Below are 14,669 nucleotides of genomic sequence, written 5' to 3' on the forward strand. Positions count from 1 at the left end.
TTTTACTTCCTCAATATTTTTTTTTTTTAATTTGTGATCAACACCATTTAATGGGCCCGAAGGGTGATGTTTTCTCAAAACACAACCCCCCTGTAGAGCGCCACATTGTTGATCAATAATCACACGGCACTTTACAAATTCCCTCTTTTTTTAATTAATTTTTTATTCACTTGGTTCAATCTTTTATTTTTCATTATTTAATAAATTGTTAAGTTTTTTTTATTAATTTCAAAATTTTTGCTTTGCTTTATTTTTCAAATTTTTAATTTTTTTATGGCAAAATGGATTGGCACCAATATATACTAAAAAGTTTTACAAAAAAAAATCACAAAAAAGAAAAATAATATTTTGAGAAAAATCTTTTGCAAGTTTCTCAATTTCTTTTAAAAAAAATACTTTTTTTTCTTTTCATAATAAATCCTAAAATAAAAAATCTTGAATTCTTATTTCAAGTTTTCAAACAAAACAAAGTAAAACTTTTTTTTAATTCTCATTTTAACGCTTTTAAAAATAAATCAAAAGGTTTTTATTTTTTTACTTTGACTTTCGTCACAATATCTTGGAATTGTTTTTTTTAAAATTTCTTTTTGGAAATTCTTTTTATTTTGGAAATTCATTTTCCACAATACTTTTTTCTTGAAATATATATTCTTTTAAAGGAAAAAAAAGCTTTGAAAGTTTTTAATTTGTCTTCACAAACTCGATTCTTTTTTCGTAATTAATTATTTTCTCTTCTTTTTTTTATATAAACAAAGATAGAAATTATTAAGCGTTTTAAATTCATATTTAAATATTATTTTGGTGACCAATTTCGATGAATTTTTGTTGATTTTTTGAAATTTCTCATTTTTCTTCTTTCAGGCTGTTTCCTCTCTAACAAATTATCAAAAAATCAGTCTTTATCTCTTGAGAGAATAAAAATGTAAAAATAATATAGTAAAAGTCACGAAATTAAAGAAGAAAAGGATTTTTTCATTATATAAATGTTCTCAAAAAGACTCCAAAGAGTTTTACAAAGAAAAAAAATGTTTCATATAAAAGGGGCCTCTTTTTGTTACATTTTCTACTAATTAATAAATTTCATCTATATTTTATAGAAATGCTAAGTTGACAAAGCTGGAAAATTTTTACTAAATTCAGCCACTTTAGTGACTTTTTCTTACTCCACAATCTCTCCTCTAAATATAGGCTCAATATATTCTTTCAACTTTGAACTCTTGTGTCAGTCTTTAAAAAATCTCTTAGATGCCCTCACGGTCGTGGTGCTTTGGTGCAAAAACAATCACCCACCATTGTGACCTTGAAGCAGCTTAATCAGTCTTTTAATCTTTTCAATGAAAGTCTTATAGAGTTACGCAAAAAAAAAAAGTTCTACATTAATAATTTCTCAGAATCTTAACTTCTAACTTCAAAATCCTTTCTCTCTTTTCTTTTTCTTCTCAAAAATTTTGCTTCTTTCGCGGTAATGAAGCATTTTATAATCTTACATACTAAATTCTACGAGGTAGAAATGTTGTTAGTTTCTTTTTGTTTTTTTTTAGTCTCAAACAGCGAAAATTATTATTGAAAAAGATGTTAGTTTAACGAAAAAAGAATACATCTAACACGGGCGTAGAGAGCCCGGAACAATAGTATAGGAAATATAAACGTAATTTCAAGTCTGTATAGTAAAATGATAGATAAAATGTTGCCATAAGTTGGCTTTCTAATAATACTAACGAAAAAAAAATAAATGAAGATGAAGAAAAAAAAAATAGTTTGCTTGCCAGCTCAGTAGATGTGAACAAAAGCCTGATTGGGGCCCACGCAGTCGCGGGACTCCGGTGAAGTTTCAACAACCATCACAAGGCGACCATCCGGAAGTAGGGCAATATCCGTTGGGCGATCCTTGTCGTGCATCGGTGGGCGATCGAGCTTCACTTCGGGTCTCACATCGACCTGAAAAAATTGTAAAAAAAAAATCAAATTTATTGATAAAAATTTAAGAAAAATTAGAAGTTTCGTGGAACACGAGAAATCACAAGAAAATTCGAAACTAGTTCCATGAAATCAGAAAAACCGAAGGTTGTTCCGTAGAACACAAGAAACCAGAAGAAATTCGAAACTAGTCATATGAAACACGAGAAACCAAAAACCAAGTAATATTCTGTGGAACATAAGAAACCAGAATAAATACCTAATCAAGGACTAAAAAATCTGTATCCTATTCCGTGGAACACAAGAAACCATAAAAAAAAACTCGAAACTAGTTCTAAGAAATCAGCAAAATATGAGAAAAAATTGTAGAGATTTACGTAAAACATAAAAAACTAGATTGAGGATGAAAAATCTGTACCCTGTTCCGTAGAACATAAGAAACCAGAAGTAATTCGAAACTAGTTTCACGAAACAAAAAAAAACAGAAAAGATCCAAAAATAAATCTATGAAACACTAAGGAACTAGAAAAAATGCGAAACTAATCACATAAATCACAAGAAACCATGAAAAAGAAATCCCACAGCATAAAAAACCCGAAGCTAGTTATGTGGAACATAAGAAACTAAAATCAATTTCTAATCAAAGATTAAAAAATCTGTACTTGGTTCTGTAGAACTCAAAAAACCATAAAGAATCCAGAAGAATGAAAAACCCGAAGCAAGTTACGTGAAACATAAGAAACCAGGAAAATTTCGAAATTACTTCTATAAAACCATAGAAACTAAAAAAAAGTTTGGAATTAAGTTCCATGAAAATATAAATAAATATAGCATGGATGGAACAGTATAAAGCGAAAGAACGGTAAGTAAAACTTACGGGCTGTGATTCTTTCTTTGTCAGTGAAATGTGAAATTGACGGAAAATTGAGGATGGGCAAATTTTGAGGAAGGCTTTCTCGCGCACCGAATCACAGCCAACGCGCAGATAATTTGTGAGAAGCCTTAATCGTGGGCGTTGGCTGTGATTCGGTACGCGAGAAAGCCTTCCTCAAAATTTGCCCATCCTCAATTTTCCGTCAATTTCACATTTCACTGACAAAGAAAGAATCACAGCCCGTAAGTTTTACTTACCGTTCTTTCGCTTTATACTGTTCCATCCATGCTATATTTAATTTTTATCTTTGCAGTTTATATATATTTATCTTTGCATTTTTATATGTATATATATAATGTATATATCTATGCATTTATATATATATTTTATTTTATTTTATATGTGTATATAAAACGCCCCGCTTCGCGGGGCGTTGGACTTATACAACTCAAGATATGACATGTTAACTTTAAAACGCGATATCTCCGGAACGGCTACATAGATTTTCTTCATTTTTGGCATGGTGATAGATACTATAGTCAACTATAACATATCAAAATTTGAAGCAATTCTATAAAGCGGTGCTCGAGATATTCATCGAAAACTCATCGAAAATTTTGTTTTCGATTTTAGCACCACTTGCGGTCATTTCTTGAATTTGCAATGTTCCGAGCAGTTGTAGGGCTCATTAATATCTTTCATTTGAGCCCGAGTTGATCAAAATCGGTCAAGCCGTTCTCGAGTTATGGCCGATTTTCGATGAAAAATTGTGGCGGCCATATTGGCTAAACGGCTTGGCCGATTTTCGAAAATGAGGTATCGTTGGAAAGGTCTTGATGGCCCCTACAACATATCAAAATTTCAGACCTCTAGCTATAATAGTGACTGAGATATAGCGAAAACAAAATTTTGAGATTATTCAAAATGGCGGACGCGGGGGTGGGGGGTTGGATTTGACTTCATAATCGGATGTCTTCCACCTGATATATGAACTTTGCCGTTGACCGCAAGTTTCTATCTATTACCGTTCTCTTGCAATATTGCGTTATATTCCGGCCGGACGGCCGGCCGGCCGGACGGCCGGCCGGACCAATTTTTGGCGCATACGTTTTTTGGAATGTGGGGACCCTAATTCGTGCTCATCCCAAGTTTGAGCCCGATCTGACGACTTTGCATTTTAGAGTGTACACAGAAGCTGTGCTTCTTTTAAGAAAGAATCACAGCTAATGCTTCTTTTAAGAAAGAATCACAGCTAAAATATCGGAAGCTAGTTCCATGAAATTTGAAAAACAAAAAAAAACGAAAATAGTCCCGAAACACAAGAAATGAGAACAATTCCTAAACAATCATCGCGGGTCCTTTGAAAAATGCAAAAACATTCGAAACAAGTTTTAAAAAAGTTTCAATATTAAAAAAATCCGTAAAACATGAAACATTAAAAATATGCCCCATAAAACACGAGAAACTAAAGAAAATATATAAAACATTAGAACCCTGAAGTTAAGTTTCGCAAAACATAAGAAACTATTAAAAAATTTCATTGAACGCAACATTTTAACCCTTTAACGTCCAACGTGAAACATAAAAACATTGAAACATGCGCTCTTTTATCGCGATTTTCATTCTATGAATTTTTTTAGAGGACTTTTCTCAGTCAGAACGTCTTCTTTGGCCCCTTATGCGTGAATTTGATGCATTTGCAACATGAAAAAACAATTACATTCATAAATAATTGAAAAAATAAAATGTTTCACGTTTGGGTCAGCGTATGACCCAAAAAACGTTAACGGGTTAAGAATTGGTTTCTAAATCACAAAAAAACGAAGAGAAATATTCCTGAAAACGCCAGAAAATCGAATTTACTTCTCACAAAACTTGAGAAACCAGTGTAAAAAATCTTCTGAATATGACGTTAAACGATGCTAGTTCCGTAAAATTAAAAACAATTTTGAACCAAAAAAAAAAGGCAGGAAAACATGAAAAAAATCGAAACTTATTTCACTGAACAAAAAAAAACTAAATTAAATTCCTCAGAAGCTTTTTCCAAGAATTTATCGCGAATTTTAGAAAAATTATTCAAAAAGATTTTCCTGAATAATAAAAAAAAAACAAATTTTCTACTTACAGCCCAAAGGAAGTCAAAGTCCTTGGTGAAGACGAGGACGCGTTGATTTTTGGAATCAGCAACAATGATGCGTCCTTCGTCGTCAACGCACAACCCTGATGGGCGACTAAAGTCCTGCCTTGGGATGCCCTCGAAGCCCTTTGATGCAATGAGGCGTGTCAATCCCGGATCAACAATCATCAAGCGATGATTCTCAAAGTCCGACACAATGAAATTCCCGGAAGGTGTGCACGTGACCCCACGTGGGGATGTGAGTCCTTTGAGGGAACGCGTATGGTGGATTCCGTCAAAGTTGAAGCGTGCAATGAAGTGCCCATTGTGATTGAAAAGCTGCACGCGGTGGTTGCGTGAGTCGGACACGAGGATGTCACCTTTGGCGTTCACGCACACACCCCAGGGGTATTGGAATTGCCCACATTCACGCCCAAATGTCCCGAACTTGTGCATGTAGGTGCCTGTGTGGCTGAAAATTTGCACACGATGATTATCTTTGTCCACCACAATGATACGACGCATCTGATCGGTTGTTATGCCAGCTGGTAGGTCAAATTGCCCATTAGCCTGCCCATGGCAGCCAAACATAAAGCGCAGCTTCCCGTCCTGCCCAAAGACCTGAATGCGATTATTCCTGCGATCTGCAAGGAGAATCTGCCCGTCGCGATCAACGCACACACCCCATGGGCGGCTGACTTCACCCTCGCCAGAGCCCTCGTAGGCAAAAGACACCACAGGGCCGGGGGTGTAGCGCACTCTTATTGGGAATGGATGCCCGGGGATGCAGAGACTCCCACCGAATTCAGCACGAACTGTTGTGTCACCGAAAGAAGGTGAAAGTTCCCGCGGAAGTGCTGCTTCCACGGGATCTGGTTGCCTCTCTTCCTGTTGCTGAGGCACCATCATAGGTGGTGGCTGTTGCACAACAAGAGGTCCTTCGGGAGCTGCAATTCAAATAAATTTCATTAATATTCTTCACTTTGAATTTGAATTTTTGTCAAATTTACAAACCTCGCAAAATTGGACGCCTTCGCTGTGGCTGCAGAATCCCGGGAATCCCATTACAAATCTGTTGTGGTTGGGGCTCAGCAGGCACCTCACCATTGGGTAGACGACGTTCCTGAAGCTGGATGTCGCCCTGCTTCTTAATCTCAGTGGCCAAATCAAAATTCGGCGGAACAAATGTGAAAACTTCCTCCTTCGGCTGCAAACTTTTGTACATCTCTGAGAATTCGTACATCTGATTTTCCGTACGAACCAGAACCAATGCCAAATCCGTTTGACTCAATGATGGTAGAACTTGTTGAGCTTTTGTCAGTTCAACGGATGTTGATGCAATACCAGCTAGAGCTGCACGAAGTCCGGTCATCTGATCAGATAGAATTGTCAACTTCTGATAGCGCATCTTCTCCAAACGATCAAGCAGAGCACGTTCACGTTCCTCAACGGCACAGCAGAGGGCTCGCATTGTCTTCCGGATGCGATTTGCCAATTCACAAGTCTCCCGTTCAATGGCCTGAGAGTAGATAACGGCCTTATCGATGCTGCACTTGATCTTCTGCGTTCCCATCTTCCCATAATTGAAGATTGCATTGAGCTTCACATGAGCATTGTCCACAACTTCATTTGCAAGGACACAGTTGTGATCCTTGTGCTCCCACAGTGTGCAATCCTGGCACACATTCATGAAGCACGTCTCACACACATATCGCAGAGATTCATTGTGCAGCGAGCAACGGGGCCCTGTGTTGAGGGTTGGCATCGCAACAGCCCCATTGGTGGCTTGTGGAGCTGGCGGGGGAGCGTGAAGAGGCATAATGATGTGATCATTGGCTAGATTGCGGTAGATATGACGCTGGACGCATTCCTCGCACAGGATATCATTGCAGCTGATGCAGCGTGAAATTGCGTGGTGCATTTGGCAATTTCCGCAGTAGTAGTTGATCCCACCGAAATTCGGGGGAGTCTCATCGGAACCCGGACTTGGGCTTGAATACCCAACAGCCCCATCTTCCTCCTTTGGAGACTGACGCGGTGTCCCAATAGCCCCGAGGCGGGTGTTAACGACAAATTCATCCAAATCAACTGCCTCGCTGTCCTCCAGTGTTGGCGGTGGCCTTTGACAGCAAAAATTGGAACGTTAGAAAATTAAAAAAAAATGTCAAAAAAGCAAAAAATTGTATAAAATATAACAAAAGTGCGAAAAATGTGAAAAAATTGGGTAATTGCAGGGACAGGACTTAGCCACGGTGAGTGTGAATCGTGTAGGTGTCAAACCACTCACTAAAAGTTCGGAAAACTCAAGCTTTTCCTTAGAGGTGAAAATAAATTATTTTCATGCTAAAAATTCATTTAAAAAATCAAATTTTCAAACCTTATAAAAATCATTCAAAGTTAGTAAAAATGGTAGGTAGTAAAAACGACAAGATTTGAAATGAAACATGAAACGTAAAACGTCAGAGCTTTGTAACGTCAGAAATTGTCAATCGTTAAACAAATTATGTCAAATACTAGAATTAAGTGTCAAACGTTAGAACAAAATGTCAAATGTTAGGAAAGAATCGCGAGCACTAAAAAATGTCAAACATTAGAAAGTGTCAGGGATGAATGAACGTCAAAGGTTAGAAAAGAATCGTCAAAATTTCGAAAAAACTTCGAACGTTAAAAATATATCAAACATTAGAAAGAAGTGCCAGTGATCAAACAAACATCAAAGGTTAGAAAATGATTGTCAAAATTTTGAAAATGTTGCCAAATGAAGCGTCAAAACAAATGTCAAATATCAGAAATGAAACTTCGCGCGTTAAAAGAGAATTGTCAAACATTATAAATTAATATCAAACGTTACAAGAAAAATGTCTAACATAAAAAAAATGAAATGTGAAACGTTAGAAAAGAAATGTCAAACCATTGTACGGAAATGTCAAGTCTTTTTTTTTAAATAAATTTTCCACGTATTTAAAATTTGATAAAGTAAAGTAAAAACAGCTTCCTGAATAAATTTCTGGCTACGCTCCTGATGAATTGAATTATTAAATTAGCAATATAATGGTTCTTAATTCCGCAAATATTCGGAAAATAATTTAAATATTTCCCAGATTACTGCCCCTTGTTACCGAATATATTATATTCATTTACCGACGAATATCGCTCGGAATTTTTAATAAAATACTAATTTAAAAATTTTTCTACAAATTTTTTAAATCAAATTGTTTCAAAAACGATTAAAATCAATAAATTGCGAATATTTGAAAATTTTCCAGTTAATATTTTTAACGTCTTTTCCGCGAAACAAAGCCAAAAAAAACGACAGTTAATGAGAATTGAAGAGGAAAAAAAAACTCAACTAACCTGATATGCTGCTCCATGGTTGCAGCTCTAGCTGCATTTCGTTTACGCTGAACTTCAGCGTGAAAAAGCTCAGAGTACAAAAGGGTCCGCGCCGCCGGTTGCATGGGGCCGCGATTCATATTTTCCGGGGAGACGCTGCTCGAGGATGTCCCAGATGAGCTGGACTGTTGCTGCTGCATCTGTGGCTGCTGCTGGCGGTTCTGGTTACGGGGGATTGCCCCATTTTTCGAAATCAACGTCATTTCTCAGGACGTATCGTCAAAATCTGCAAAGGAAATTAAAAAAAAAAGATCTTTTTGAGTAAAACAGAAAAGAATTTTAATTTTTCGTTCCAGAAATTCCCAGAAAATCAAATTAATGCACAAGCAGCAAAAATGAACACAACCGTACCAGATGAAAGGCAAAGCACAAAAGAAAGATTTTTTGGAATCTCTCCTACTCCTTTGGGTTGGAGATGGGAGATGGGGGAAGCTGAAAAAATGGGAGAGATTAACGATTTTGCAGTTGGATTGAATTTTTGAGAGAAAATTCCCTCAAAAAATCCCCACTTGAGGTAGATCCACAACACATCATTTATGTCTCTCATCATCCACTCCCTCCTTCCCTCTCTCTCAGTGGAATTTTGATGATTCATCTCAAATAAATCGATCAGCATTTGAGGGGATTTACTCCCCTTCCGAATGGAGGGATTACACGTAGCAGTGCAATTGATGAAAAATCAGACGCAAAATAAACGGCTGAATGCCTCGAAGCCAAAGAGCTTCTTCTTATCAATTAAATTGAAGATGGAAGTGAATGAATTGAGAATATCTTGAGCAAATATTTGAGTCAGTAGATTACCTATAATAAATTTATTAAAAAATAAGAAGACTTCCTGCAGAGGAAGTCAAGTTCTTATCAACTATAGCTTAGAAATCAAAAAAGATTAACGAGATTAACCCTTTGGCGACGAATTGGTTAACTCTGTGTTTTTACAAAATAAAAGAAGAGAGAAATAGAGATTCCCAAACAACTGATGATCCTTTTTTTCACTCTTAAAGTAAAAGGAAGGAGCAAAAGCAAAAAAAAATGGGCAACATTTCAGCTGCTCCTGAAGAATTCAACCAGCAGCAGCAGCAAAATCTGCCTGCTTCTTGCAACTGAAGATTGTCTCATTTTCCTCATCGTCCTATTCCCCTCTTGCCCTTCTACCTTCTACCTTCTATTTTACAACTTATCCCTTCATGCAAGTGAGGAATTTCTTCTTCGGATCCCCTCAGGTGCCCCCACCCTGCCAGAAATCTCTGTGTATGCGTAGCCCTTGCGTGGAAGTGCGTGTATGTGCGTACATTTGGAGAGGGTTTGCGCGCCCGTGTTGGCCAGGAGTGCCAGAGCGAGAGAGATAGACCCTTCCCAAAGAGACGAGGAAAGAGAAAAGTAGGGGGTGTGGAAGTAAGAAAAAAAATCAATACATATTTCCTTCCATGACCGTGAATTGAGGCTTCTCCCACCGCACGCATTGAAATCCTTCGAGGACCTCCAAATTCACTCTTAATGCCTTTCTCGACTCCCCATCAAGTTCATCCATGAATTGATTTTCTGCCTCCGCATCCCTCTGGCTCTCTCCGTCCTCACCCTGTTGTGACAATAATGAGGAGGAACACATGTGTGCACAACGCTCCTCGCCGAGGTATTTTATTTTATTATATGTTGCCACCATGTTTCGGGAAAACTTTCCACGAAGGCCATCTTAGGTGTGTGGAGTGGATACAAAAGGAAGAAAGTTTTGTTGAAAAAAAAACGGCTTCATTTTGAATTTGGTTGTAAAACCTTGACAAAGTTTTGCAGAAAAAAGGATATTTTTTGCATTTTAATTTTCCAAAGATTTAAATATTTAGAAAGAGATTTATTGAGAGAAAAAAAATTTTTTTTTGAGTTTTAAAAGAGAATTTTTTGGCAAAAATAACCATTTTGCAATTTTTCGTTTTTTATTCCTGATCCTGGAAGTTTTAAGGATTTTTTTGAGATTGTTAACTGGTCCTATAAAGTCCTACAAAAATTATAACTCAATAGAAATAAAGAAAAAAATCAAAAACGCACTATAGAAGAATAATGTTTGAATGGTCCTTAAAGGGTTAAAGGAGTTTTCTCAAGCCAATATTGACCACATTCTTAAAAAAAAATAAATGCCGGGTAAGCAAAATCGGTAACAAATTAACTTTTTTTTTTCATTAAAATTAGTCAAATTTTGTTGAATTTTTTCACAAGTAAAAAAAAATAGTAAGTTCATTTGGTAAATTCTGTTTCTCTTTTTGTTTTACTAAAAGGAAAATTTGTCCTGTGAACTTCAAAAATAGATAGATACTTACTACATTGTCATAAGATAACTTAATTTTGAAATTATAAACAGAAAGAAAAGTATTCATAACCACAAAAAAATTGATTAAATTAAATTGGGCCTTGTTCAGCGACCAAAAATTCTTTGAAATTTGCTTCAAATCTTGAAATTTCAGTACAAAATTGAAATATTTCAATGGTGTCTTGGTCGCTGAATAAGGACCATTATTACTTAAATATTGGCACAAACTGTTTGACCAAAATTTGCACAAAAATTGTCCCAATAGTTTTGATTGTTTTATAAAGTGTCATTTTTTTTATCAAACTCAAGACTCAATGTTGTGTAAATTAAACTGTTTGAGGATAAAAAAAATTGGTCATTTTTCTATCAATTAATCGACCAAAAACCGCCAAAATATGTAGGGGAACGTGGCCCAATTCCGACCTCCAAAGGTCCACGCAGAATGTGAAAAAATTGGTATAAAGCAAAAAGCAATATTCTTAAATTTGGTACCATTTTAAAACACATTTAATGCTCTTTTAATTTCCATAACGTACTGCATTTAAAGTTTTATCGGTTTGTAGTAATAGCGGATTGAAAAAGGTCGAAGGAGGTCGGAATTGGGCCATGTTCCCCTTAACTATTTTTCATAAAATTATCGTGTTAATGATCAATGATTGACTTAATCAAAGTGATCAAACATGAATTTCTTGCGCCAAACATTTGTCCAAAAATTGCTCAAAATTCACTCAATTATTGATCAATTTTTGACCAGATTATTGTCAATTTGTTGTTTTTTATCCCAGAAAATATGCTAAACAGGGAAAAATGTATTGAAATCCAATAATTTTCCGTTAGAATCCTTAGAATAAATAATTTATAGAGGAGACTGGGGAAATACAACGTACATAATTACTGATTTCATCTTTAAATACGCAAAGGCTTGCTTAATTCTACTCAGAAATCTGTCAGAATTCTCCAGAACGTTCTACTTATAGAAATTTCCAGATTTTCTCCAGAATTCTCCCCAATCTCATCATTTTCTTCATTTCGTTTCAAAATAGCTCCGAGAATCTTTCACCTATTTGGTGAAAAATATCATTTATACATCAAATTGTCGATCATTGGAAGAAAAATAAATAAAACAGATATTCACGGGAGCTCTGGAACTCTCTTTGGGGAAACTATCATGATCTATAACTAATATAATGGGAAGAGAAGATGGGGAAGATGTTGAGAAGGGAAGGTCTCTCCTTTCCCCTTAACGCACAATGAATGGGCATGAGGGAGATAGGAAATGAGCTCTTGTGTGTATTTACTCGAAATGTTATCAATGTTTGTTCTTATAGTTTCAATTTCCCCAAAGTCCCCTTAAAAATTCACAACAAAATCACCGGGATTGGGGGGTTTCAAGGTGTCCCACTTTTTATGTTTTCTTGGGGGTTTGTTTTCTTTACTGAACGCGGTCTTTGTTGTGTGGTGAACATGGCAAAAAGGGCGTCCGCCCTTTCGCCATTTTTCCTTTTTTTTCTCAGCAAAATGTTTCCCTTCCCTTTGCGTACGAGAAATTTCTCACGTAAATCGAGTTTTTCCATCTCTAATGAGCTCTTAGGGTTTTAGGGGGGAAAATCAAAAACATCTTACCGGTTTTCAGTAATAAGTTCGGGAAAGCCGCCCTTAGTTGTTCTGCATTGATCTTTTAGCACTTTTGCAGAATTCCGGCAATTCTTCTTCGAGAGAAATAAGAGACTTTTGCAAACTTTTTTTTTTAACAATTTTTCAATCACAATAATGCACGTAATTTTTTTTTCTTCAAGTTGAATGAAATTTAGAGACCAAAAATGAAAAGGAAAAAAAAACAAGGAGAGCAATGTTGAAGGGGAAAGAAAGAAATTTTGTATGAGAAGCCAATCTTTGGAGGGTCTCTCTCTCTACTTTATTTTTAGACGTGCTAGAAAACTACGTCCAACTTGTTCAACATTTCCAAGAGGACTGAAACGCACAATTTTTGGCCTGGAGGACGTTCCCTCTCTCTCATAATAAATACATAGATTCCCATTGCGCCTCCACAGGGAATGGGACCCTTTTCTCTCACACATTGAGCTCTCTTCTCTAGCATTTTATCTAAGGCCCTTTAGTGCGTGTGCGTGAGGTACACACAGACGCATCACTCACAATTGCACATCTTTTCCCCCAAAAAAAGATACTCATCATAATTAATTTTTCACCCTCCTTTCACGCAGGGATTGCGCCCCAGAATTTCTCCTTAGGGGGCTCCTCCTCAATACTCTCCAACTACGCATAGGTATCCTTCACAAGTCCCAAAGAATGATGGATTCTCCTAGAATTTTTTTCTCTGTGGTTCTTCTGATGGTCATGTGATGCCCTCCAGGAAAAAAAGAAATCCCTCTAATTACCCCATGGACCATGAAATGCCCAACAAATAGATCAATTCCAGGAATTGGACAAGAATACACATTTTTTGCCTCCATATAGCATTTCTATGTACAACAACATATAATGTTACGAGGTAAATTGTCGCTTCGCTCCAATTTACCTCGCCCCGCTTCGCGGGGATTTGTTGCGCTTCGCGCAAATTTTAATGAGAAAATAAATTTTGATGGTTTAAAGGTAGATTAAGACCACTTATCAATCCCGGAAAAAAATTTGCAAAGAAAAGAAATCATTTTCATACAACACTTTAGGCGCCAAATTCAAAAATTTGCAAAAACTGCATGAAATCTCTATGGGGGCTACCTGAAGGGGGGCTTTGGGGGGGAAATGAATACGGCCATCTGAAACCGCCTGTTATAAGGGGCCTCTGTACCAAATTTCATCGCGATCGGACAAACGGTGTGGATTTGTATAGAAAAGTCGGAACGACGATTACCAACAAACAGGCCTTTCTTTATTATATAGATATGCTATATGCAGGGACTAGAGAAAGAAAATAAAGCAGGATTTATGCTGCAGGACACATACATTGAAAATAAGAATACCACACAGATTCATCTTCTGCAAAAAAAAATTGCAGGTACCCAGAGACCCGAAAAACAGCAAAACATCTTTCTCAGCATTTGAGAGGTGTGTGCAGAATTTAAGCTGAAAGATTTTTCTTTTCAGGGTAACCCAAATCCCTTCTTTGGGAATTTTAAATTATATTTCTAAAGAAAAATAAATCGGTGGCTTTAAAGAAAATTAAAGGTAAAGTAAAAGCAGAAGAATTAGGCTTTTTTTTGAAAAATATGGGAAAATCGGAAAGTTTTTGAAAAGAAAAATAATAAAATAGCAATAATATTTTCGAATGATTAAGATAAATTTTAATTTTTTTTTAACAGTTTTTTTCGTATTAACCCTTTTGCGATTATTTACTCTATGATTGCTTTCAAAGGATATTTCTCGGTCAGAGCGTTTTCTTAGGCCTCATTTACGTAAATTAAACGAATTTATGTTCCACGTTTGCCCTACCGTTAGAACACGATTGAAGGCAAGTGGAACATTTATTAGGGAAACGTGGCCCAATTCGGACCTCTTACGATCTTTTTTCAATCCTCTTTTACTTAAAACTGATAAAACTTTAAAATTAGAAAGTTATGAGAGCAAAAAGAGCATTAAATGGGCTTTAAAATGGCACCAAATTTAAAAATATTGCTTTTTATTTTATGCCATTTTTTCTCATTCTGCGCGGACCTTTGGAGGTCGGAACTTGGCCATCCTATCTTTCATGTGAAAAAAAAACGAATTTAATTATTTTTCATGCAAAATCCTTACATTTAGTATGAAACAGTAAAAATTATGGTACGTATACCTACTTGGTTAGAAGACCTTTCTTAGAGAAAACGTTTTTACCTTTTTATGGCATCGCACCAGTATTACCACGCTTAAGAAACCTTAGAAACTAATTATGTATACCTAAAATTTTCTAAAATTCAAGAAAATAAAATATTTCAAGTTAATTTTCTACCTTTTCTACGCACTTTTTACTATTTTTTTAATTTTATTTTTATTTAGTTTTCTTTTTTATTTTGTATATTTTCAAAATCCTTTTAATGCATTTTACACAAACAAATAAGTTTATTGAATTAATGTTT

General features: G+C 35.8%; 3 protein-coding genes across 4 annotated transcripts in view; all 3 read right to left on the reverse strand.

The window, feature by feature from the left end:
* The window catches only part of LOC129792365 (transient receptor potential cation channel subfamily A member 1), a 1,125,827-nt gene that overhangs the window by 736,740 nt on the left and 374,418 nt on the right, over positions 1 to 14,669 (reverse strand). The gene's annotated exons all lie outside the window — the stretch shown is intronic.
* The window catches only part of LOC129792430 (PIH1 domain-containing protein 2), a 927,269-nt gene that overhangs the window by 736,740 nt on the left and 175,860 nt on the right, over positions 1 to 14,669 (reverse strand). The gene's annotated exons all lie outside the window — the stretch shown is intronic.
* On the reverse strand, positions 952 to 12,417 carry LOC129792376 (protein wech). Of its 2 annotated transcripts, none has more exons than XM_055831376.1 (5): positions 12,223 to 12,417; positions 8,262 to 8,526; positions 5,922 to 7,027; positions 4,917 to 5,854; positions 952 to 1,938 (listed from the first exon to the last, which is right to left on the reverse strand). In XM_055831376.1, the coding sequence occupies exons 2-5, from the start codon at positions 8,501 to 8,503 to the stop codon at positions 1,771 to 1,773; spliced, it is 2,454 nt and encodes an 817-aa protein (XP_055687351.1). In that variant the 5' UTR covers positions 8,504 to 8,526; positions 12,223 to 12,417; the 3' UTR covers positions 952 to 1,770. The 2 variants fall into 2 exon arrangements, with proteins under 2 accessions (XP_055687351.1, XP_055687352.1); XM_055831377.1 differs by lacking the exon at positions 12,223 to 12,417 and adding an exon at positions 8,652 to 8,674.

Source organism: Lutzomyia longipalpis, chromosome 3 (assembly GCF_024334085.1).
Source record: "Lutzomyia longipalpis isolate SR_M1_2022 chromosome 3, ASM2433408v1".
NCBI classification, from domain to species: Eukaryota; Metazoa; Arthropoda; class Insecta; order Diptera; family Psychodidae; genus Lutzomyia; species Lutzomyia longipalpis.

Bases quoted from the DNA above. Each gene is read 5' to 3' on its own strand.
- LOC129792376 (XM_055831376.1), bottom strand. From the start codon at position 8,503: ATGACGTTGATTTCGAAAAATGGGGCAATCCCCCGTAACCAGAACCGC. The intron at 5,855-5,921 runs GTTTGTAAATTT...TTTGAATTGCAG, and splicing joins AAGGCGTCCAATTTTGCGAG to CTCCCGAAGGACCTCTTGTT. The intron at 1,939-4,916 runs GTAAGTAGAAAA...CAATTTTTTCAG, and splicing joins ACTTTGACTTCCTTTGGGCT to GTCGATGTGAGACCCGAAGT.